General features: G+C 38.0%; 1 protein-coding gene across 1 annotated transcript in view; it reads left to right on the top strand.

Moving 5' to 3' along the window:
- The window catches only part of NXPH2 (neurexophilin 2), a 110,447-nt gene extending 88,261 nt beyond the window's left edge, over positions 1-22,186 (top strand). The window contains exon 2 of the mRNA XM_066346145.1: positions 19,781-22,186. Coding sequence (XP_066202242.1) covers positions 19,781-20,524 — 744 coding nt within the window. The 3' untranslated portion in view covers positions 20,525-22,186. The remainder of the gene's footprint in view (positions 1-19,780) is intronic.
- Positions 22,187-25,680: the final 3,494 nt, after the last annotated feature.

Here is a 25,680-nt window from a genome sequence, read left to right as displayed (position 1 = left end):
CTGCTGAAGGCTTGCGGTCAAGGCACATATGAGAAAGCAATCAATGAACAACTAAGGTGTCGCCATGAAAAACTGATGACTGATGCTTCTCATCTCTCTCCGTTCCTGTCTGTCTGTCCCTATCTATCCCTCTCACTGACTCTCTCTCTGTCCCTGTAAAAAAAAAAAAAAAAAAATTACAAATCTCCAAGTATTCTTAGGCAACCACTTTTTAGAATTAAATCATTTCAAGATGACAGGTGAGATACATCTAAAGGTAAAATATGCTAGCTATAAAAGCAATGTATGTTGTGAGTATTTTAAATAAATAACAACAAGCGATTAAGGATTTTATCTGCTTTCTCCTGGTGTAGCTTAACAGTGTGTGCTCAATTATGTACTTCTTCTAGGTGTCCATTCAGAATTGCTTTTAAGAATTTCCTTCAAGGTAAAATGGTACCTCTTATTTGAATAAGTAATAATGTTTTACTCTTGCTTTTTTTTATTAATTTTAATGGGGTAACATTAATCAATCATACTCTTGTAATAAGTAAAAACTGAAGGATATTTTGTTTATATTTACAAAGAATGTCAGAAATCATTAAATACTTATTTAATATACTGCAAAAAGTCTCATTAAGATCATTGTTAACAAATATGTTCTCTACTTTATATTTTTAAAATAATAATAATCAAGGGCAAAAATGTTTAAAAAAACACCTTGAAATGTAATATAGCAACAGCCATTTTATTACATTTCATGATAGCATGGTTATAAAATTTGGACAGGGCTTAGTTGATTGATTCTCCTGCTCCCAGTGGCATTCACTGGAATCACTTAGAGGTACTCATGTGGCAGTTAAATTGGTGTAAAGGGTCCAAGATGGCTTCACTCACACACCACGAGCCTTGGAAGGGATGGCCAGAAATTTGGACTCAGCTTGGCTCCTTCCCCATTTCTTGTAATTTCAGAGCCTCCACACATGGTCTCTTCAGCTGAGTAATTCAACTTCCTGCCAAGCTTCTCAGGTTCCAAGTAGTGATATATTAAAGAGATGTATAACTTGGTCCCAATAGTGAAGAAAAGCTTCCTTGATGTCGAAAACATAGGGGATAATTAGATAAAAGGAGTTTGGGGAAGAGGGCAGAGGGCAGTATTTGCTTTTTTTTTAAAAATAGAGAATAAGAGAGACCGAAAGAGGCAGAGAGGACAAACAGGAAGGAAGAGAGAGGAGAAGCATCAACTTGTAGTTGCGGCACTTTAGTTGTTCGTTGATTGCTTCTCCTACGTGCCTTGACGGGAGGTGGGGAATTCCAGTCGAGCTAGTGACTCCTTGATCAAGCCAGTGACCTTGGACTTCAAACCAGCAAGCTTTGGGCTCAAGCCAGAGACTATAGAACTACGTCAACAATACTAAGTTCAAGCCAGCAAACTCATGCTCAAGCTGGTGAATGCGCGCGCTCAAGCGGATGAGCCCACACTCAAGTCAGCAGCCTCCGGGTTTTGAACCTGGAACCTCAGACCCTCTATCCACTGTGCCACTACCAGTCAGGCAGTATTTGCTTTTAGAATAAACTCAGGAAAATCATTCATAGCTATCACACATTATGATAAAAGACTGTTGATTGATACATGTGAATTATATTCAATCTGTGCGTGACAGAGGCTGGCATTGTCATCTTCTGATGCTGAGTAATCACATCCTACTCTGTTTCTGTGTTTCTGTTTATGCTGAACAGACTATAGTGATACTAAAAAGGACATTCACCTAACAAGGTGGAGACCTCAGTTTTAGAGTTTTTCCTTAATTTCAAGAGCCTCCATTTCTTAACCTGTATAATTCTGCAGTTGGAGTATATTCGCTTTATGAAAACACAACAAATACAGTGTGTCCGTAAAGTCATGGTGCACTTTTGATCGGTCACAGGAAAGCAATAAAAGATGATAGAAATGTGAAATCTGAACCAAATAAAAGGAAAACTCTCCCAGTTTCATACCTATTCAGTGCAGTTCGATGTGGGCTCACGCACAGATTTTTTAGGGCTCCCTAGGTAGCTATCCCGTGTAGCCTCTACAGACTCGTCACTGACTGATGGCCTACCAGAACGGGGTTTCTCCACCAAACTGCCGGTTTCCTTCAACTGCTTATCCCACCGAGTAATGTTATTCCTATGTGGTGACACTTCGTTATAAACGCGCCGATATTCACGTTGCACTTTGGTCATGGATTCAAATTTAGCGAGCCACAGAACACACTGAACTTTCCTCTGTACCATCCACATCTCAACTGGCATGGCCGTGGGCTGCTCCACTGTATACACGGTGTTACGTCATCTGTGCATGCGCACATGCTGCCACATCATTCTACATAAACTGGGAGGGTTTTCATTTTATTGGATTCAGATTTCATGTCTCTATCGTCTTTTGTTGCTTTCCTGTGACCGGTCAAAAGTGCACCATGACTTTACAGACACACTGTATTTACTAAATAAACACTTCCTACAAGTGAGATGCTCAAATTGATGCCCTAATGACCTGACCCCTGCCTACTTGTCAATATCACCTTGTGCCCTTTCCCTCCCTGCTAACTGCCTTCACATAAGTCTTGGAATGCACTGAGCTCTGTCTGTTTCTGGGGGGCCTTCCGCATGCTGCCCCTCTGCCTACAACACTGCTCCTGCACTGTCCCCACAGTGAGCTCTGGCTAATGCTCTCACATGAACTGCAATGCCACTCCTTATCTGCACAGTCTGAAGTGATCCAACCTATTGCTTTTCCTATCTGCACTCCCCATAGTTTTATTCATTTTGTAAATGAGTTTGTTTACAAATCTTCTGTTGGGTCACTCTGGTAGACATTACACTCCACTCCAGAAGGTGGGAACTATGACTGTCTTATTCACCATTGCACCCCACTGCCCGGCCCAGTGCTGGGATACAGAGGTGCCTCCAAAATGTGTGTGAAATATGTTTTATGTTCTGAAGGTGACCAGGAGAGAGATCTCATTGTTGATGGAGGAGACCATGGAGGTGAAGAAGTAGGTTTCAAATAGATTTGGGGATAAAATATAGGAATGAGTGATGAATTAGATGTGGGAGCTTAAATACAAGGAGGGCTCGAGAATTACTCAAGGTTGCAGGTGAGTTACTGTTGGTGGAGACACGCTGGACATGAAAGATTAGGTAGCAAAGGGAGGAGAGTATGTTCGCAAGAGGGAAATCAGAAAGGAAGTAAGCACGAATGATGGACACTGTTGAGGATAAGTCTGCACTTCAAGTTGCTCAGTGTCTGCATAGCTTTGCTTTCTGACCACGTCCTCTTGCCACCACTTCAAGCCCCATCCGTTCCACTGCAAGTTTTGAATGAAGCAATGTTACCCATGGTTGCTCAATAAGCACCAAACCAAACTGGTCAATTCACAGGTTGATTCGTTCTTACTTGCATATAAAAACCTAGCGAATCGCTGATTGCTGCTCTTCCCAGTAACTAGCACACTGGGGAGGTTTCCATGGGTTGCTGAGTATTTTGGTTTATTCACTAGATCATTAAACATGTCTACAAAAGCCAAGTGCAGTTCTGTAAGAAATTCAGCATTTTCCTGTGATTTAGGTCTACAACACTTTTAGTCTGAAAAACTTTGCTCTCCCCACAACACTGTGACTTACCTGAATAACTCCTTTCTTAGTCCTTCCCTTTGATAGAGACACTCCTGGGAAAGCACACTCTTTTCAGTAATTCAGTGGATGCTGTGCTAATTCTTCCCTGGACCCCCGAGAATACTCTTCACAGTACTCTTTCTCGGCCATTCCCTGTGTAAACAGGATGAGCCACAACATCCCTTTTCCAGGTCCTTTCCTGGACCTGATATCAACTGAGCCCCCAAACCTCCCTTCTGGATCCCAGGGTCTGGGAGCAGGCACGAGTCTCCAAGCACCAAGGGGGCCAAGCCCCACCAGGAATTGCCTACTTCTTTTTTTAAGCATGACTTTTTCCTCCAGGGGCCCTACAAAAACCAGTCCGTTAAACTTCATGAATTTTATCCCCAGCAGTTTTTAAAATATGAGATGATGATTTGGGTATAGGCCAGAAATGACTGCAATACATAAAATATCAGGAGAAATTAAACCAAGTCATGCAGTTACTATTGAAATGATATTGGCACTTTATGGGGAGGGTTATACTTTTTCAGCAACATATTGTTTACTATCCATGTCTACTTTATTTAAGTCATTATACTGGGCTTGGGAATATAGCAAAGAATAAGAAAATGTTTCTGTCTTTAAGGAATTCAGCCTTGTGAAGGGTGACCAACCAGTACAGTGCTATTATAGGTGTATAGGGAGCCAGAAGATGGGGAGTAACAAGTCCATCAGACTGTCAAAAGCATTTTACGGAGGAGACGCTGACATGAGCTATTTTGAGGCTGATCTGACTGCAACAATCATCTATTCCCTCTAATTTGAAGTTTCATGTTTAAATCCATATTGCTATCATTCACAAAGCTTATAATAATTGTTATACACTTGAATTATAATATATATAATTGTGCATTAAGTAATAGCATTGGTGTCTCTTGTATATATAGAGATTCTGCAAAAGCTTACTTTAAAGGGAGAAAGTTTTTGTTTTTCAGGGTGAAATTCTGCTCTAGTTAATAGGAAGCTATTTAAAGGCTTACAGCCAGATCTTAGAAAATTCACTGGGCCGGATGCCTAACATGTGTGGCTTGACAGGAAACATTTGTGAGACAGAGCCTGGCCACTGCCTGTGGTCTGAATCGTCTCCTCATCCGGGGACAGTCCTGTTTGACCTTTTTCAGGACTTCTGCACCAGGTGTGAAGAGAGGTATGGGGGGGGGGGGGGTAGGGGGAGAGAGAATAAAGGGAAGGCCACAAGGAGATACCAGAAACACAGAAGAGACTAATTTTGAACTTGTTTTCAGATAACTGCAGACACCAAGAAAGGAGCCACAACTGATGTTAGCCAAGTATCAGATGACTGAACAAGAGCTCTCGGCATGTGTAGTTAGCTGTGCCAGTTGTCAGCAAGGTACAAAAGTTCATGGGGCTGTACAAACAGAGTGCCGGCCCAGCAGAGATTGTACAAGGAAGTCTTTTGGTCAGTTAAGTTATAACAAAAAGTCTTCCTTCTCCGGCCCCCAATTTTTTTAAATTTCTATTTTTATTTTTAACTGCTCCTTCCACTAACATGGAGGAATTATATTATGTATTACATCGTGCAAAACTGCTATTGTGTGCATGCATTCAGAGTTCCAGTCAAGTGAACTTGTCTGTTGGAAAGCTACACATATAGACCTGAGCTCCAGATAAAGTCTAGTATAAAGGTACAGATCTGTTAATATCAACTTACACCAGAGGGATGATGTCACTGCAATGATTTACTCCTTGAAAGTAATAAATTCAGTTCTCTTTATAACACTCTGTAAATTAATTCTCTTAATAATTATCTCAACTTTTTCAAGTATTATCTTAAAGTATTTTGATTTAGGTTTCATTATTCTAATTAATTATTATTACTTACTCTTCAGTTTCATTCTCCCAACTTGTGACTCCTCATTCCTCATCTCCACTATTTTTCTTACTTGATTCCTTTATCTACATTTTATTTAAGATTTAAAACATTTCCCCAAGTAGCCTAAAAATAAAACCCTCAGGAAATAAAAAGTTGTGAAAGGTCTAGGATATCACACAGTGCCAGTCGGGTTGATGTATTCGGTTTTATTGTGCTTTTATTCGGCACTGATTGTGGGTTGAGCACTCTGACAAGTGCTGCAGACATAAAAGTGAGCAAGACGTCGTAGCTGTCGTCAAGAGGTTTACAAGAGGAGTCAAGTGAAAAAGAAATGATAATAAACAATATGACAACTAAGCGATCTGAACTTTCACAGTTTACTCTGGGAGCAACATGGAAACCCTTGATCCTATATCTGAACCTGTAGTTAAGTCATTATCAGCTCCCTATTCTAGGTTCTATGAACAGTCTAAGAAAGTAAAAGGCATAATGAGGTCATGAAAATAAGATAGTCACACATGAACATAATTATTAAATCAAAAGGCATTGTATCAGTGTTCTCCAGAGATATAGAACTAGTAGGATGGATAGATGATAGATAGATGATAGATGATAGATAGATAGATAGATAGATAGATAGATAGATAGATAGATGATAGATAGATACCTAAAGAGCTGTATTTCCAGGAGTTGGGGGCTGGCAAGACTGACATCCACAGGCCAGGCCCTGGAAAGTCTCCAGCAGGCGTCGATGCTGTATTCTTGAGGCAGAATTTCTTCTTCTCCTAGGAGACCTCATTTTTGCTTTTAAAACATTTCAACTGAGTGGATAAGGCCTACCCACAACATAAAGAGTAAACTCCTTTACTTAGAGTCAAACTGATTATCTGGAGAAAAAAAAATCACCAAAAGTGTGAGTAGATAACTTTTGGTAAAGACATCCAGGTATATGACACATAGATCCTATCAACCATCTCAGCAGAAACCCAGAGTGGAGAAGTGGTTATCTAGGAAAGATGTGTGGGGGACACTCTTATTAATGGTGTGCGCCCCAGTAAATTTCACAGGATATTGACAAGGTTTTAAGAATTTTATATCAGACATGTTGTCAGCCTGAACTGGAAAGCACAGCAGAACAAAATAAAGAATGATTCTGAAGACAGAGCCATTGGTGTAAAAGCCAGGGCTCACCCAGGCCTCCTTGAGCTACGGGGGTGGGGTACTACCCCAGCTGGCCCGGAGTACAGAGATCTTGTCCTGCCCAGTATAATCTGAGATTCTTCTAATAAGACTTTGGTGACAAATGATGGCACAGTTGAATGTCCTTTCAAGATTTAAGGAAGCACTCTATAAGAAATTGACCCTGATTTGGGTCGAGATTTTACTCTTAGTAATAGCAAGATGTTTTTCTTATAAAGTGTTTGAGCTATTATGCAACTGAGTATAGTTTCCTTATAAATAATTAAAGATAATATATAAAATGTTATTTATATTACATAGAGAGAAAACCTGAATAAATATTAAAATATTAACAGTTAATATCAGACTTTAATTTTTCTGTTTTCTTAGATTCATTTTCTAGAATAGACTTTTCATTTTGTAATAAGAAAAAAAATTCTTCTATATAGTAAATGTGTTATGATATTTATATTATATTGACTGAGGATTTTGGTGTGTTTTCTTTTGTTCTTTTTTGGTTTTGTTATTTTTGGTATCAGGTCCCTTAAAGTGTTAGTGTGGAAAGAGCAGTGATTTGATACAAAAGACCTGATTTCCAGATTTATAGCTGCCTTTCAAAACTTGGACTTTGGACAAGTCTCTTAAGCTCTCCAAGGCTATTTCCTGCCACACACCCCTCTCAGAGGAGGTGTAAGAATCAACTAAGATTTTTTTTATGAAGATGCTGTAATTCTCAGTATACATGTCACTAATGATTATTGCTAAAATTTCAACACAATTAGTAGTTTCATATATACAAGTACTATGCATTTGTGTTTTATTAAATAGGAATTTTATAGTATTGAAGCTATCACTGATGTTATAAAATATATTTATATTAGATTATAATAAAACAGCACATCTGTGTGGGATCCTATAGAAATCCCCAATAGACTGCAAATGTTTACCTTAAAGTGAAATATAGTATGTATATAAAACAGTTTGAAAAATTATTTTAAGTTAATAAATGTCATGTTTGGTGAAATAATGTAACCCATAGATGCTGACATTCTGAACTAAAAGAAGAAATTCAACTGATTGTAGATGTTAAGCATGTCTACAAATTATCTTGACCACAACACCTAGATTAGTGTTTGAATAACTGAGCCAAGGTGATGCTAACTGCCAGATTAATGGTCCCTGAAGATTGCACTATCAAATGGATTTGATGGTCAAATACAAAACCATACACACGTGCTCTTCTCCCTAACCCTAGCCCTGCCGCTCCCCAGGACACCCCCCGCCGCCTACCATGTTTCCTCTTTCTCCACTGAAACTCCGCCAAAACTCATAGAAATACAATATCTGGTATTTCCCCTCTCCATTTGACTGCTCTTCCCGCTGTTGCAACTTTCCTTTTTAAATGTCAACTTTTAGATGTCAAGACACAGACTCGTTGTCTCTCCCAGGCCATTGTATTTCAGAAGTATCGATGTGTTCTATCATATAAAGCTCTTCTCACTCCTTGAAAACCTGAGTGGGGTATATAAAGACACATGGGTGAAAACAGAGTGTCACTTACTATGCTAAGTAATTTATTACTTAACAGCAAAATCACTGTTTCTATCTATTTGATTTTCAAAAGAATACTTTGTTTGACTTTCAAAACCTGCATTAAATGAGACTGCAATCTGACCTGATTTTACTCAGGAAGTGTACCCATAACATATTATTTATGGTATCATGATGTTATAGCAGCCCCCTTACTACAAGACATCTTTAACATTTGTTTCTAGCCTGTTCATAATTTGTTAAGGAGTCCCTTTTATTCAGCTTGCTAACACAAAATAAAATCTAAGGTTTCTTTCACACCACTTCCTTTAAGTGTTTATAGAAAGTATGATAAGTGCATGCACACGTGTATGTTTACACATGACACTTCTGTATATGTGTGTGTGTGTACTTTGTGCAGCAGTCGTGTCATTGATTTTCCAGATTACTGTCATCACGATAAAATAAGAGTTACCATATTTAACTTTAGCAATAAAACTACCGCCAAGCATTGCAGTCTAGCTTTTTGGCTCTCACTGCTAAAACTTCTGTCTTCACATCTATGTTTCCTGTATCAATTTAGAAAATTGTAAAGAGTAGCTATTAAAAGCTATCTGGAAAGTAAATGAATTTGCTACTCTCAGCAGAACGGATGTCTGCTGTTTAGCTTTCTTCCTCTATGCATTCATTTGTTTTTCAACTTGCAAAATGAATTTTGAAACAATGTCACATTATGCCACAAAATATTAATAGGTACAATTAACACACTGATATATGTTTGAGTCTGTCATCTTTCATCATTCCCTTTATGCCATTCTTCTTTTAATCTGCTGTGACAGTTCTATAATGGAGCCCCGGAAAGGTAACTCTAGGGCTAGCCAGACCACTAATCATCAATACAGCATTGCATGTTGTCCAGGAGATACACGTTCTTGTTTTGTCAGCAGAGATGATATTCTGTGAAATTTCTACCCAGAGAAGAAACTTTCCAAGATTTGTTTACAAGCAAAATATTTAATGGGATGCTGAGGTTGATCAGGTTGTCATTTTAGTTTTAACTACAGGATACAGGACAGAATTGTTAAAGCAATCCCATTATATAAACTATACATGTGCAACAAAAACTAGGCTTTAGACCACATTTTATTATTGGTTCTCTAATTCATCAGCTATAATGAGATCTGCAAGACACTTCTAGACTGTATAACCGTGGTCACTTCGGGAGCTCTTGGCTTAAACTGATATCCCCTCTGAAATAATTAATGACTAGTTATATAGATTTCATCATTAACAACATTAGAAACAGATCTATTAAACAAACCAGTTATCCTTCCAAACTGGCACCTAGCAATGATTGCCACTCTAAAAGAACATTAATAAATGCTTCCAGGATATCCTAGAGGAGCAAGCCAATTGCCTTTAAAAAATATTTATACAGATCTGTATTCATTTATCTCTTATAGCATATGCCAATTCTGTTGTCAAGGAAAAGCCACCTCTTCCAGCTTGGTACAAATCTACAAATCTGAGAGTCAGCTAAGTTTTCCTGATCCTGGAGAGTCGTATTTTTCTTTGATAAATAGAGGACCATATATTTTGGTATAGTATACTATAGTTTAAGGATATGACCTTCCTTGTTAATGGTAGGTGATGTATTCAATCTATGCATTGTTTATTGCATACATTATGGTGAGTGTTTTATAGTAAACCAGTGTAGGCTGTAAATATTTTATAATAACTATAAACACAGAAAATTGACAACAGAGGTATAGCTGCCTCTTCAATGCCATGATTACAGAAAAATGTAGGTTGTTTTGTTTTACCTTTCATTCACAACATTCATCAGTTCTTATGAAAATCATAGACATTAACAAGATTTGTTGTCTATTAGCATGTTTTAACATACCTATAAACATAAAGACATATCTCCTTTATTTTAGAATATTTTTATTTATCCAGGGCATACTTAATTATCAAGAAACATTAATATGCATTGCATTAATTATATGGAAATATAGAAAAGAGTTATACCATAATTAAGGCAAAGTTTTAACTGTCCCAGAATCCAAGATTAGATATCATAAGTTTTCGACAGCTCTTTGGAGGTTTAAGGGTGACAGACAAGGCCTGCTTAGGTGAGCACCCCAGGCACTAAACCTCTAAATCAGGAGTGAGTACTGTCTGATTATTAAAGTCCATTTATGGTTAAGAGAAGTGGACATGCACTCTCCATTACAAGATGCAAGTTCTGAGGACCTACTGTATAGCATGGTGACCAGAACTGATAATACTGTATTGTATAATAGAAATTTGCTAAGAACCTTTTCTGAAGTATTCTCACAAATAGAAAAAAGAACAATGGGGAGGTGTTAGATGTGTTAATTAACTTGATGGTGAAAATCCTTTCACAATGTAAATGTATATCAAATCATCACTTTGTACACTGCAAATACAGAGTGGGGCAAAAATAGGTTTACCATTTTTAATATGGGAAATAATATAATAATTAATAAATAGTACAAGAATAAACTCTATGTTTTGCTTAATCTCAACTGAAACCTACTTTTGCCTCACCCTCTATATTACAATTTTATTTGTTAGTTAATCTCAACCAAGCTGGAAAAAAGAAAATAAAGAGAATTAGCCTTTCTCTAGTAAATAACTATTTTCTTATAATGTTATCACACTCTCATTAGTAATTATAAACAAATCGATGAACAATTTGGAACAAGAGAAAAGGTCTATAAATACCAAAACTGATTTGTTTTCCTGTCTTGAATTCATTCGTTTGCACTTATCAACTAGTAAATCTTAGATTTTATTTCTCTCATCAGAATAAAGATATTAATTATTCAATTCTGTTCACTCCCTCCACTGTTACTTTTCCTGTTTGGGACTAATGCTCCCTGCTTCCTGTTACATTTATATCTGTCTATCAATATATAGATCTATACATATATATTCCCAGACGTCTATGACAACTATAAATAAGTGACATCTGAGATATTATTGGTGTGTGATTATTTGTTTACTGTTGCATGAAGATAGGAACTATGTGCGCCCTGTTCTGCAGGTGCTCCCAGAGCCTTGAGCACAAATACTGCACCCGGCAGGCATTCCAGAACTACTTGGTTATTTGTTTACTGTTGCGTGAAGATAGGAACTATGTGCGCCCTGTTCCGCAGGTGCTCCCAGAGCCTTGAGCACAAATAATGCACCCGCAGGCATTCCAGAACTATTTGGTGAATCAGTGATTAAAAATAAATGCAAGTATTTATGATCACAGTTCCAGTTCGGGTCTCCTCACTGCTTTGAACTACAAACTCACCTCCTTGCAAAAAGTACCTGACTCGCTCTAGTTCCCTTTCTATGTCGCAGTCCACTTAGTCTCTTTGAAGCACAGCGGTAACCTTTCCTTTTCACTATTTTACTGTTGAGAAAACTAGGCACAGAGAGGGCATGTGGCTTGCACAGGATGATGGGACCATCAGTGACAGTGCCAGATTTCCATTTCACGGTTTCTTACCCCCACATCCTTCCAGTGAATCAAATCACTACTGTTTTCATCCCTTGCTCTTTCCTGGTTCATGTTCACCTGTCCTGACTGAGTTGGTTGCCCTGCTTCTTTCTTCGTTCCTTCACTCTTGGAACAGCTTCTGATTGGGTAAATAAGGCCACCGGAAGATGTGCTGGCAGAGTCTTTCCTACAATACACAGGCTTCTCCTTTTTCTCACAGCCTAGTAATTTGCGAGTGTGATGTAGGAGTACAGTGGAATTCATATGATTGCAGGTAAATGCTAAAGTCAGTGGAGCAATAAAATTCCTCCTGCAAAATAAAATCATATTTTTATGGAAATATTTCTAAACTGTTTTAGGCCTACCGCTTTCTTAAACAAGTTGTGGCAACATCAGGAGAGCTATAGTTAGAGGCAGGAGCTTAAACTGCAAAGCTTCAAGTTACTGAGGAAGTTCAAGCCCCTCTCACTGCCCTGGTATGACAGTGAAGAGTCAATAGGTGTTAATAAGCACGTCAATTAGAAGTGTTAAACACTGGACTGGGACTGTAAGGCTGCCGGTGACATCTCTTCCATTGGTGTTAGTTCAAATAAGACAAATACTGCCTGTTAGTACTGGCATAGGATAGAGCTACCTGGACTAACAATGGTATAGTATGTATTGAATGAAATTTGAACCTCAGAAGGTCAAAGCTTTGTTTCTGTTTTTATTTATTTGTTTTATGAGTTATATATAATTAAGTTGGGGAGGATTGTCTTCTTTAAGCCATGAGTCTTCTTATATAAAAATATAATATATCCTTGCAATTGCTATTGTTCTTCAATTTTGATTTAGAAGCTCAAAACTTTAAATGCTCTTAACTTTCTGTTAGCCACTGGCTATAAAGAAACCTCTCCTTTATCTCAAACCCCCTCCCCCCAACCCTCACATTTAAGTCCCAGAGCCTCATGCAACTACAGAGAGGGAGTAAAGTTATCACAATGGTGGATGCATAGGAAAAGGTTTTATCATGATTATTGCAAAGGGCTGACTGTCCCAGATCCCGATAAAAGACAAGTAGCATTCATGGACCTGCAGCACAAGACGCTATGAATACAGAATCCTCCTTTGTGAGGCTTTATGTCATTAGCTCCATTCCCCCAGGCAGACAGGTTGACCTGCAAGGAAAGCCCCATCCAAAGGTCCATACTGAAACACAGGAAAACGGCCTGACTCCAAAGCCCAGAAAAGGGGCGTTGTTTCTAATACAGTCAGAAAGTAATTCCAACTCTATGTAAGAATTTATAGAATAAGCTTCTATTATTTAAGTTACCAATTATCAAAATGGCTCCAGTCTTTAAGAAGTTAATATTAAAAATAGCAATAATAGTAATAATAGTGACAGAGACATTTACTGCACATAGTAATCAATCGCCAGAATAATTTCTAAGTAGTGTATGATTTCCTAAATAACAAATAAGATGGTTATTTGTGATCATTCAGTGATGTGATAAAGAGTTATAAATTGAAGTGCTTAAGGGTTCCTGACCTTTATTACCTAATCCTGAACTAAGTGTCACTGAACTAAATGTAAATTAAACTAAACTTCCGATAACAACAAGATACAGGCCTTGTTAGGATTCTGAAAACAAAACTTTAAAAAAGGATCTTCTCTATGTAAACCAGATTAAGATGAATCTTAACAGGGATGTTGTGTTGCTAGCATGCTGTTAGAATAAAGTGATAAAAGTGACACTTCTGTGTTCCTCCCCTGTAAAGCCAGAAGCCAGGGCTACCGTCACAGCAGCCCGGCCCATGCAGGTTCGCATTGGATTTGGACAATAGGTAAAGAAACAACAGAGCCAAAAACTGATGGGCCATCATCTTTAATCCTAACTTGCACCCAGCAGGAAAGTAAAAACACACACTGGGCTCCAAAACCCACTCACATTCAGTGCTCACAAAGCTACTGACTTATCCGAGTTTCCTAGAATCAAAGGTTTATAGCTCACCAGACTTATTCACCTCTGTTCCCCATCTCCTTCCTTCTCCTTGCACAAACTCTGCACAAACTGGCTTCTTTCTCACTCAACACTCCGCCATCTTGGCTGCTTCTCCTGGCCTCCTCCACGTCGCCTCTCTCTGCTCTGCTCTCTAATGCTAATCTCAGGAACAGAGAGAGCAAGCTCCTGTTCTGCCCTCATCTTATAGTGTAGAAATCAAAACTTTTAATCCAATATACAAAATAGGGAAGTCTCTAATACAAAGTCACTTATCTGGGGCATGATGGGATTGTACCACCCCACATCAAAAAGAGTGAGAAAGGCTTAATCCCAAAACCAAGCCCTAGGCTACAAGAATACTGCCTGCCCACAGCCCACCCCCAACACACATTAATATCACCTGGGTAACAGCCTCCACGTGGGCAGTGCCATCTTTAACAAAGTGAGCATAATATATTTTATCTGCCCAACACTCCCCCCTCAAACCCAAAACTCCAGTCTAATCATGAGAAAAACATCAGACCAGCTCAAACTGAAGGACATTCTTCACAATCCCTAACCAGTACTCCTCCAAACACTGAAGGTCATCAAAAACAAGGAGAGATGAGAAACTACTGCAGCCGAGACAAACCTCAGGATCTCCAAGGACCAGATGTAAAGTGAGATCCTGAATGAAATTCTGAGCGGACAAAGGACAGTAGGAAAAACTAAGGAAATCCAAGTCAAGTATGGACTTCAGTTAACAGCAGTGTATCAGATTGACTCATTAGTTGTGACAAATGCATTATACTGTAAGATATGAACTGTACGTATCGGAAACTCGGTGCAAGGTACACAGTAACTCTTTGTCCTACACAGCTTTCCAATAACTAAAGTTACTCTAAAATAAAATGTTTACTGAAAAATACTTAACAAATATGGTTGAAAAGGAATCTTCTGCTATAGTATTTGCAGAGGAAGATACTTTTTAGTTTATGAATTATTTTCCTTATTTGTGACAGTTCTCACATCTGCTATTATAAAATTCATTGCAGCTTCTCTGCCTCTTGGGGGGGAAATGCATTTAATTATCAGTGAAATGCAACTCCAGCTCATTATGATGAATGATTTCAACCTGTCAGCTTTCCCCTCCCTAAAAACAAAAGAACTAAAATGAAATGCAGTCTTCTTCCTCTACTCCCTTCCACCTGCTTCATTTAATTGATGAAGGTTTGAGCCTTTATTAATCTTTTCGAGCTCTTTTGTAAGACGCAGAAATAGCTATTATGATATGATTGTATCTAGCTAATGTGTGTGCTTTGTGAAATTGATACCCCTGCCAAGACATAAATTACTTAAGCTTTGATAAATGTGTTGAAATCAAAGAATGTTCAAACAGATAAAGCACAGCAATTCTTCTTTTTCTCGCTCTTTAAAACTCCATTTTGTGTTCGCAGTTAAATATATATATATATTTTTTTGCATTATTATTGTAATACAATGGGACAAAGACAGCAGTGATATTGATTTTAGCATAGAGAACCTCGCAGTACGAAAGCGGTCTGCAGGATACAGGCTTGTGTTTTGTAGGAAACATCAAACAGCCTTGGACAGAGTGGTTTGCCAGCAGGTTTAGAAACACCTACAACCCTCTCCCAGTAGGTTGTATCATAGAAATTGTCTGTTAAAGAATGAAGACACATGCCACATATGTCTTTCAGCTCCCTTTGCTAATTTAGTAAGTTAGAATCAAAATCCACAAACATATTTGTTGACCAAGAGAGCTTCATCTGTACCTGTGTTCTGAATATGACTCATGCCAGTGAGACTGGAAACATGAGGAAAATTTTTGATGCTCTGAGGTTGAGAAGGTTGATTTCTACTTGGTCATTAATGTACTATATTGCACTGAACAAAATTTTAAATTAACCCACAATCAGTTACTTGGAGGCCTTAGAATTCATAAAACTTTTTTTTTAGATTTTTTAAATTTTATTTATTAATTTTTAGAGAGAGAGGAGTGAGAGAGAAAGAGAGAGAGAGAGAGAAGGGGGAGGAGCAGGAAGCATCAACTCCCATATGTGCCTTGACCAGGCAAGCCCAAGGTTTCAAACCGGCAACCTCAGTGTTCCAGGTCAACGCTTTATCCCACTGTGCCACCACAGGTCAGGCCCATAAAACTTTTTAAGACAATCCTAAAATAGGAGAAATGGGACTGTGCAAAAGCCATCAGTCATTGAACATCTTTTGCCAGAGATTGGGCTCAGTAATTTCCATCTATTCTTTTAGTTAGTCCTTATAATCAACCAGCAAAGTACACCACTGACAAAAATTAGGGGATATTTTTATCACTTCATACTTGTTTTTTAAATATCCCCTAATTTTTGTGAGCTGTATACATACAGGTGAAAACATTTAGGTTCACATCAAACACTTAAGCCAGGGGTGGTGAGTCATCAGGCACCAAGAGCTATACTGCTTCCATATTGGGAGTGTGTAGATGTGGGGTAGGGGGGCTAGATCGGTACTCATCCAACCTTAGTCATCCTTGATTAGGTCTTTGCAGGTTAAGCATGAGCCTGTGGTCTCAGATCATACAACCAAAAGAGAAGATACACTCTCAATACTGATGCACAAACTTTAAGAAAATATTCCAGGAAGAAAGCTGAACAAGTTATACCAAAGGGAGAGGAGGTGCAATTGTCAGCTTTTAAGACAACTAGAATTATTTTTACGCCTTTAATTATACATTGTTTTCTGACAGCTTTTTGAGATTTGGGTCTAGATATGGAAAGTAGTATTTGTGAGAATTATCCATGTATTTTAGAGTAATAAATAGAGGAATTATATACAGCTTTTTCTCACCTTATTTAATGTTGTTTTCAAAGCAAGTGAGAAATGTGATGGCCAAAAAAAATTTAAAATATATATACATATACTTTTCATCAAGAAACTGTCAGTGGGTATTTTCAGTGAAACAAAGAACAATTACAGATCTTTTCTCTTAAATTTTATTTTTTTATATATAGGCCAATCATAAAATCAAGTGCTTTTTGAGCAGCTTTGAACCTAAACATTGTTGTTAGAATCTATTTTTTAGAAATTAAATTTTATTTTAAATTCTCATATGGAGATCTTTTCTGAGGAGTTAAGGAGCTCTTCTAAAAGAAAATAATCACATCTAATTTAGCTGTTTGATAAATGTAGATTTTTTTTAACCCATATTTCTTAGGGTGAGTAACATGTTTGAGCCAACTTGTTACAAAATAAATTACTACAAAGATAATCATCAGATTTTTTTAAAGTCTCAGTAAGTAGCTATATTTTTGTTATTATTATCATTAAATAATTTCAGAACCACAACAGAAGTACTAGATTTAAGAGAAGAATCTCATAATGTTTATCTCTTAATGGGGTCTATCATGTATTCCAAAATGTATCAACTGGTGAACTTAAGAAAGACACTTCATGATTGCAAATGTCCTTGGGTTCAATGTTTATAGGATTCCAATAACAGAAAAGTAAGGAGAAAATCAGGCAATGTGCTTAATCAAAAAAAAAAAAAAAAGATTCAGGGAGAAAAAAAATCAGGAAAATGTATAATGTAAAACAAACATTTTAAGAAAAAACAAAAAGAGCATGTTGTTGCTGGGAGCAAAGGTTGTTGTCATACTTATGAGTGGAAAAATATATCATTGGCAGAATATCCATTAAGATAATAATTGAGATATATCGTTTTTTAAAACAATAACTAAAAGGGGAAAATGTCAGAAAGGATTTACCTTAGGAAAGAGAGAATGTAAGGCAGGAGTGAGGGAAAAGGTTAGGAATTTGTACCAAATTAAGGAGTAGAGGCCAGACAGAAGTCAAGGAAAATTTCTTGTATACCAGTGGTTCTCATTCACCAAGCAAGGCTGAGCTCATGCAATACTGGTAACATGGGAAAAAATATATAATAGACTGTGAGCTACAAGAACCATGATCACAGAGAAGAAAAGTTGAACCTTGATCATCAAGGAGTTTCTTGTCTGTCCGTGTATCCCTCGGTCTCTCATAGAAGAAGGGGCCACGACACATCACTTAGACCGAGCTGCATCAGTTCTCAAGAAACTCAAGTCATAACTAGAGCCGTACTAACTCCACAGGCTATTTATTACTAATTGATCTGAATTAGTTTTGTGTGCAGCATAACTGAGAGAATTCAAAATCAGGCCCTGGCCAGATAGCTCACTAGAGCTTCCTCCCAAAGCACAGAGTTTGCTGGTTCGATCTCCGGTCAGGGCACATACAGGAACAGATTAATGTTTCTATCTGTCTCTCTCTCTCTCTCTCACTAAAATCAATAAATAAATAAAAGTTTTTAATTAAAAAAAATGTATTCAAAATCAAAAAACTTGTTACCATATCAGAATACCCAGAATATTTTGAACCAGATTCCTCTTTTCCTAACAAATATGCTAGCCTTTCAAAACCGGGAGAGAAAAATATGTATCAACTCAAGATGTGTAAGCCCCTGAGAAGAGGTAGTACAAATTTAGGTTCTTAAAATAGTGAAAATGTCAGTTTGCTCTTCTGCCAAACCTCAGTAATTTAAGTGAAAAGAATCTTAAAAAAATATGGGACATGAGGGGGAAAACACTTCAAGAAATTAATCAAAGGGTCCAAAACTCCTCCCAAAGCAAGAAATAAGAAATCCCACACATATACTTAAGTCCTCAGGTTCCTACTCTAAAGTGATCTTGGAGATGAGGTATAGCGAACACACTTTTCACAAAGTTCTTTTAGAATTTGAACTCCACAACTTTTATGAACATATAAAAGATAACTGTTATTAAACTCTACCATGTGATTGAGTACAATATTTATAATTCAGGCCGTCTTCTTCTTTTTTTTTCTTTCAAAATTTGATTGAAAGCAGTAAATTTTATAATAATCTGAGACTGGTTTCCCCAGGTGCTTGGCCAAGTTTGAAAAGGTTGGGGAAAGAGTACGTAAACACATCCTCGGTTTCTTCTCATCCTTTTCATCATGCCGACAGTTTTCCTGAGAATCATTACCTGCGTGGTTTGTGCCATTAGAGAGAAGAGGCTATCAGTGTTTCCACTAGAAACCTCTGTTTTCCAGACTTTATAACTCATTCATAAATATTCACTGCAGGCAACAGCTTCATCATGTGTTACGACCCTGTGCCCTGGAATCCATATTGACTTAACTAAATAACTTTTAGAAATCATAAAGACTCTTACACTACTACAGAAAGAATAAAAATAAAAGGAAATACAGATAAACTGTTGTTTCAGTGGGTATGATTTGAACTAAATTATGGTGAAATTTATAAACCACATGCACATAACTCTTAGCAATTCTATTTTGGGGGGGTATAATTCAGTTGTAATAAAATGAATGGCATCATATACAGTCTATTAATTCAAATTATACATTTCTAATTTATTTGTTTCTATAAAGGCAACTAAATTTGAATTTTTTTTAAACTAAAACTTTTGTATCTCTTTCTGTTACTAGTCATGCTCTTCTTTTGTTTCAGGGTTTGAGATGGAATTGTATCAAAAGCTATGAAATTATATGATGTAAGCCTTTGAATATGCTATCATTAATATTTTTAAGTATACTTAAGACTTATCAATATCTTATATTCAGATGGTTTCTAGTTCCTTGAGAGAAAACTTCAGCATTCTATATATTTGTTCTACCTGGAAAGAAAAGACAACACAAATTTAATGCTTTTGGTAAAAAAAAAAAGACCAAAACATACTACTTCTCCCAATCTGGAAAGACAGAATTGCAAAGATTAGGAAACAGAGACTACAATTACATCACCCCATTGAAATGAAACCCTTTCTTCATAGTGTCTTCAACTTAATTTTTTGTCCTCATGACTGACATTGCTTGAATTAAATAACTCGTCTTGTTAACACCGCTGAGCCAGCTGTGTGTGTGAAATGCTGTTTAGCAAGAATCGAAATTATACTGCAAGTCTTTCTCTTGTGTTGTTGGCTTTATAGGATGTGTGTGCTCAAAGCCTAACCTAAAATTTATTTCTCTTTTTTCCTTTTCACGCAGTTAGTTTGTGACAGTAAAAAGGCGGTGCATGCCACAGAGGGGCTGGATTGGGACGACAAAGATGCTCCAGGGACCTTGGTCGGGAACGTGGTTCACTCAAGGATCATCAGTCCTCTGCGTCTGTTTGTCAAACAGTCCCCCATCCCAAAGCCTGGACACGTGGCCTATGCGGACAACATGGAAAACTTCTGGGATTGGCTGGCCAACATCACGGAGGTTCAGGAGCCATTGGCAAGAACTAAACGGAGGCCAATAGTAAAAACGGGAAAATTTAAAAAAATGTTTGGGTGGGGCGACTTCCATTCCAACATTAAAACTGTGAAACTCAACCTCTTGATCACAGGGAAGATTGTTGACCATGGAAATGGAACCTTCAGTGTCTATTTCCGACATAACTCCACAGGCCTGGGCAATGTTTCAGTGAGTTTGGTACCCCCCTCCAAAGTGGTGGAATTTGAAGTTTCCCCTCAGTCTTCCCTGGAAACCAAGGAATCCAAGTCTTTCAATTGTCGCATTGAGTATGAAAAAACAGATCGGGCAAAGAAGACGGCCCTGTGCAACTTCGACCCGTCGAAGATCTGCTACCAGGAGCAGACTCAGAGCCATGTGTCTTGGTTGTGCTCCAAGCCCTTCAAGGTCATTTGCATTTACATTGCCTTTTACAGCGTTGATTATAAACTCGTGCAGAAAGTCTGTCCTGACTACAATTACCATAGTGAGACTCCTTACCTATCTTCTGGCTGACCCTTTCTACAGTGATAGAAATGAAGAAGGAATACATATTGAATTAGGATGGACAAGAAGTAAGCCCCGCTCTCCATGGTAAATGATCCCTTTGTTTCTAGCAGTAAACTTTAGTTCCCCAGCAGGTTCACCAATTTAAAAAAAGAAGAGAAAAGGAAGCATCTCTAAATGTGAAATGTGTTTGTCTCAATCATAAGTATATTAATCTAAAGAGTTAAACTGTTTATGAAGCCACCACCTTTGTGTAAGATGGCTAAGGACCAGAAATATTGTTGTTTCTTTAAAAGAAGCATCAACGTAGCAACATGGAACAAGAAAGAATCAAATTATGCATGTGATAAATATTGCTCTTGAAATGAGCCTGCCTTGAAATATGTTTTGGAAGGTTACTATAAAAATAATGGATTCAGTAAAGTAACTGCAAAGATTGTATTTGATAGTTGAATTGCATTTCTGACATCGAATTCTTTTTTTATTGCTGTCTTTTCCCACATATCTGTGCTGTTATGATATGAGAGATGCAGGGGGTGAAATGTGTTTTTGAAACTCGTGTGTGAAGTTACAGTGCCACAGTGGAAGTCAGTACATTATTATCTGAGCTAGATTTGAATGAATGTGATTTAAACACTTAGTGTCCTATGTTGGTCACCACCCTTATGATTCTCATGTGAGTAGTAAATGATGTATTGGGAAAAAATCTGGGTATATTATAATTCAGTTCAACAATGATAAAGATCATGATGTTTTTAGGTTCTTTTGCCAAATTCAGTGCTGTGAGAGATTGTCAAAAATGTTGTGTCTGTATTCTCCCTATTGCCTCATTCTATTCATTTTGTAGTATGATTTTTATATACATGTGTAGAACAATTCTGAAATGGAAAGTGATTGTTTCTTAGGCTAGAATGAGAGAAAAAAATGACAATGAAGAGAGGAAATTCCAAGAATATAGGTTCATTATTTCTAGCCTCCCATGTTAAGTTCTCCTTCCACTGTTTATTATTTGAGTGAAGGATGAAATCTATGAGGAAATAAAGAGTATATCTAACCACTACTGATTATTATTAAGTGCTGATAACCAAGACACCTGACTCACCAGGATTTTGAAATTATTTTCAAATTAATGTTTCTTTACAATCAAAGTTCTTCCTGTCCTCTCTGAAGTGTAGATGGTCATCCTGGGTTGTAGAACGGATGATCTGGGAATTAGCACTCAGTGAATGTCTGGGTGACCAGTCAAAAGGTTTCTAGAACTCGTGAGACTCATGGAATGGTTACCTTTTTTGACATGTTAACTTTTAGATGTTAACTCCCCAACTCTTATCTGTAAAATATTAGTTAAAGTAAACCATTAAATTGAGGACTGAAGGAACACCAGTCCTAACCAACAAAAATGCTCTTACCACATTGCTGGAAAAGTCCACAGCTCTGTCCTCTGCTTTGCATCTCTGTCCCTTTCCTTTTCCTGCTATCTGCACAATGTTTGATTTTGTGTTTAGTAAAAATTGTACTAGGCTTAGCGTGTGGTAGTACAGGCTTGAAATTTTTGCTCTGAGTTTATCAGGTGCTTTTGTAATTTTGCGGTTAGTGTGATAGATTTTGAGACATCTTTTTATTTTCATCTAGAAACAAGATTAAAATACTATTTATTGTAAAATATGTGAGAACCGTATATGTATATATACTTAGAGTTTTCTGTGTACAGAGAAAGTATGTGCACAAATTTCTATGTAAATAAAGAGAATTTGCTAAATCTGTCACATGACTGCAGGGTATTTTTTTCAGACTGTTCTTGTTTCTTTTCTTCATAATTATTTATTGTGTGTGCACATGCATGTATGTACGTGCGTGTGTGCGAGTGTGTATGTGAGTATCTGTGCATATGCCTGTGTGTGCGATATCAACTGATAAGATTCTCCATATGCACATATTAAACAGAGCAGGTCAACTATGGAGATTATAGAGTAAAAGAACAATTCATATAAAGCACTTAACACATAGCCTGGCATCTAGTAAGAACTCCATAAGTGTGTTGTCATTATGATTATTATTATTACAACATAAAATGAAACTTGGCCCTGGCCGGTTGGCTCAGCGGTAGAGCGTCGGCCTAGCGTGTGGAGGACCCGGGTTCGATTCCCGGCCAGGGCACACAGGAGAAGCGCCCATTTGCTTCTCCACCCCTCCGCCGCGCTTTCCTCTCTGTCTCTCTCTTCCCCTCCCGCAGCCAAGGCTCCATTGGAGCAAAGATGGCCCGGGCGCTGGGGATGGCTCCTTGGCCTCTGCCCCAGGCGCTAGAGTGGCTCTGGTCGCAATATGGCGACGCCCAGGATGGGCAGAGCATCGCCCCCTGGTAGGCAGAGCGTCGCCCCATGGTGGGCGTGCCGGGTGGATCCCGGTCGGGCGCATGCAGGAGTCTGTCTGACTGTCTCTCCCCGTTTCCAGCTTCAGAAAAATGAAAGAAAAAAAAAAAAAAAAAAAATGAAACTTAAAGCTATCTGATGGTCAACAGTTCAGTGATATAAACATTGTTTTTATTTGTTTGTTTTTTTGATGGTACTTAATCTAATTTTAATTTAATCCTTTCCGTCCCCCCATCAAGACTTCTCTTTCTTGGCATTTATCTCACAGGCTTGGGACTATTCACATGTTTTATAAACTTAGAAAACACATTGACTGATACACGTAGCCCTGGCTGCAAGTTTCTATTATACTATGTATGAGATTTTTTTAATTTAATTTATTGTGTTTACATAGACTCTAGTGTTGCCCTGAATGCATCCCTCCTCCCCCGTATTCCCCTCAACATCTCCCTTGCCCCCTCTCAACTGCTCCCCCCCCTCCCTTCGGGTTTAATTCTGTTCCTCAGTTCACATTGTTCATTGGATTCCTCAAATGAGTGTGGTCATATAATATTTTTCTTTTTCTACCTGGCTTATTTCACTTAACATAATAGTTTCCAGGTCCATCCATGTTGTCGCAAAAGGTAAGATTTCCTTCTTTTTCATGGCCCCATAGTATTCCATTGTATATATGTGCCACTGCTTTTTAATCCACTTGCCCACTGATGAACACTTGGGCTGTTTCCAGATCTTGACTATTGTGAACAATGCTGCCATAAACATGGGGATGCATTTCTTTAGTGATATAAACATTAAATCCATGCAAAGTAAAAACATTAAATCAGTTTAGATGAGTCTTAGATTTTAGCAAGGTTTTTTTTTTTTTTAACAAAGAAAGTTTCCTCAGGCATATTTTTATATCAGTGTAGAACACATGCCACATGTATTTTTTAGTCATAACTTTATTTCAAAGCCTGCACAATTATCAGTATTGGTGCTTGGCACAGTATAAATCAGATTCTATTTAAATATGCAAATGCACAAATTTCTTCAAAACCATTTTAAGTACTGAAGTGGAAGAAAAGGAAATTCATGTAAAACAATTGTACACACAATCTCTGGTTGTTCAAATTGAAAGGAGCAGACCCTTTATTTCCTTTTTTTTTTTTTTTTTCTTTCATTTTTCTGAAGCTGGAAACAGGGAGAGACAGTCAGACAGACTCCCGCATGCGCCCTACCGGGATCCACCCGGCACGCCCACCAGGGGCGACGCTCTACCCACCAGGGGGCGATGCTCTGCCCATCCTGGGCGTCGCCATGTTGCGACCAGAGCCACTCTAGCGCCTGAGGCAGAGGCCACAGAGCCATCCCCGGCGCCCAGGCCATCTTTGCTCCAATGGAGCCTTGGCTGCGGGAGGGGAAGAGAGAGACAGAGAGGAAAGCGCGGCGGAGGGGTGGAGAAGCAAATGGGCGCTTCTCCTGTGTGCCCTGGCCGGGAATCGAACCCGGGTCCTCCGCACGCTAGGCCGACGAAGGAGCAGACCCTTTAAAAATGAAAATTAAACTAACAGATTATATACCTGAAATGTATATAATGTTATATGTCAATAAGAATTTTTTCGAAACTTAAAAAATCCAACAACACTAGCAGAAATGTAATCCTCAGGCGGATATCAGCACCTTCGCATGGTCCCTGTAGAGCTGGCGCTTACTATACAGCAAACTAGTTTGAAGACCTTTTCATGCCCCAGCAGAAACAATCTTTTTACTCATCACCACAAAGAATCAGAGAAGACTATATTTCTATGACTAAGTACAATGTGATATCATCTGCCACAGACACTTTCAAATCTACAGAAAGAAAACAAGAAAGATCCGTGGACAGCATGCAGCAAAGCAGCAATCAGTAAAAAAAAGAAAAAATTTCCTTATTCCTTCATGTTACTTGGAATTTCAACACCTTTTAATGATTTAGAATAACAGCAACAATGAGTGTGGTTCTCTGATATGGCCACTCAAGGATAGCTTTTAATTTTTATTCTGCAACACACCTCCTCTTTATATAACCCTGAGACTATGTGTTACATTTTAGGCATAATTGCTGTACTTCAAACATTCCCCATTAGGCTTAATCTGTCTCCACTCAAGATCTGGTTCTATTGGATTGGAGCTGCCATTTTGGCTACTCAAAATACGATTCCAGACCAGCAATGTGACCTGTGAGTATGTTAGAAACACAGACTCCCAGATCCTACCCTAGACACTACACAGTAGTTTTCATTTTAACAATATCCCCGTGTAACTTGTCTAAACATTAAGAACTGGGAAGCACTTCCCTATAAAATCTAATTGCGTGAAAATACTATAGGAATTAAGACTCTACATAGTAAATAGACTCCCTAGGGTATGTGGTTCAAATGGACTTCTGACAATACTTTGAAAAAAAGTTAAAGGAACTGACCCTAAATTAAACCAGAAAACTGTTAACCAAATAAATAAAAATGATGCACCCATATAGAAGAGTAATGCTGCAAAGAAAGTGTAGCCTGTACTGTCTTTTAGTTCCACCCTCTCCTTTGAGAGACAAGTAAAACTAAGGCCCCCATCAGAGGAATGGACATGCCCAGCAGTAAGTGACAAGCCTAACTGAAATGCAGGGTACCTGTTTCCTAGTCCCAGGTCTTATGTTACATAAGTAAGCTAAAGTAAAACAGATACTCAAGACAAAACAAAAATAACTGCAGGGAGTTCATATCAAGACATGATCCAGAAGCCAAAACTAAACATAAAAATGGCTGGAAATGGCCTGACCAGATG

This window comes from Saccopteryx leptura, chromosome 7, assembly GCF_036850995.1.
Source record: "Saccopteryx leptura isolate mSacLep1 chromosome 7, mSacLep1_pri_phased_curated, whole genome shotgun sequence".
Taxonomy (NCBI): Eukaryota; Metazoa; Chordata; class Mammalia; order Chiroptera; family Emballonuridae; genus Saccopteryx; species Saccopteryx leptura.
This window is presented reverse-complemented; position numbering and strand designations above follow the sequence as displayed.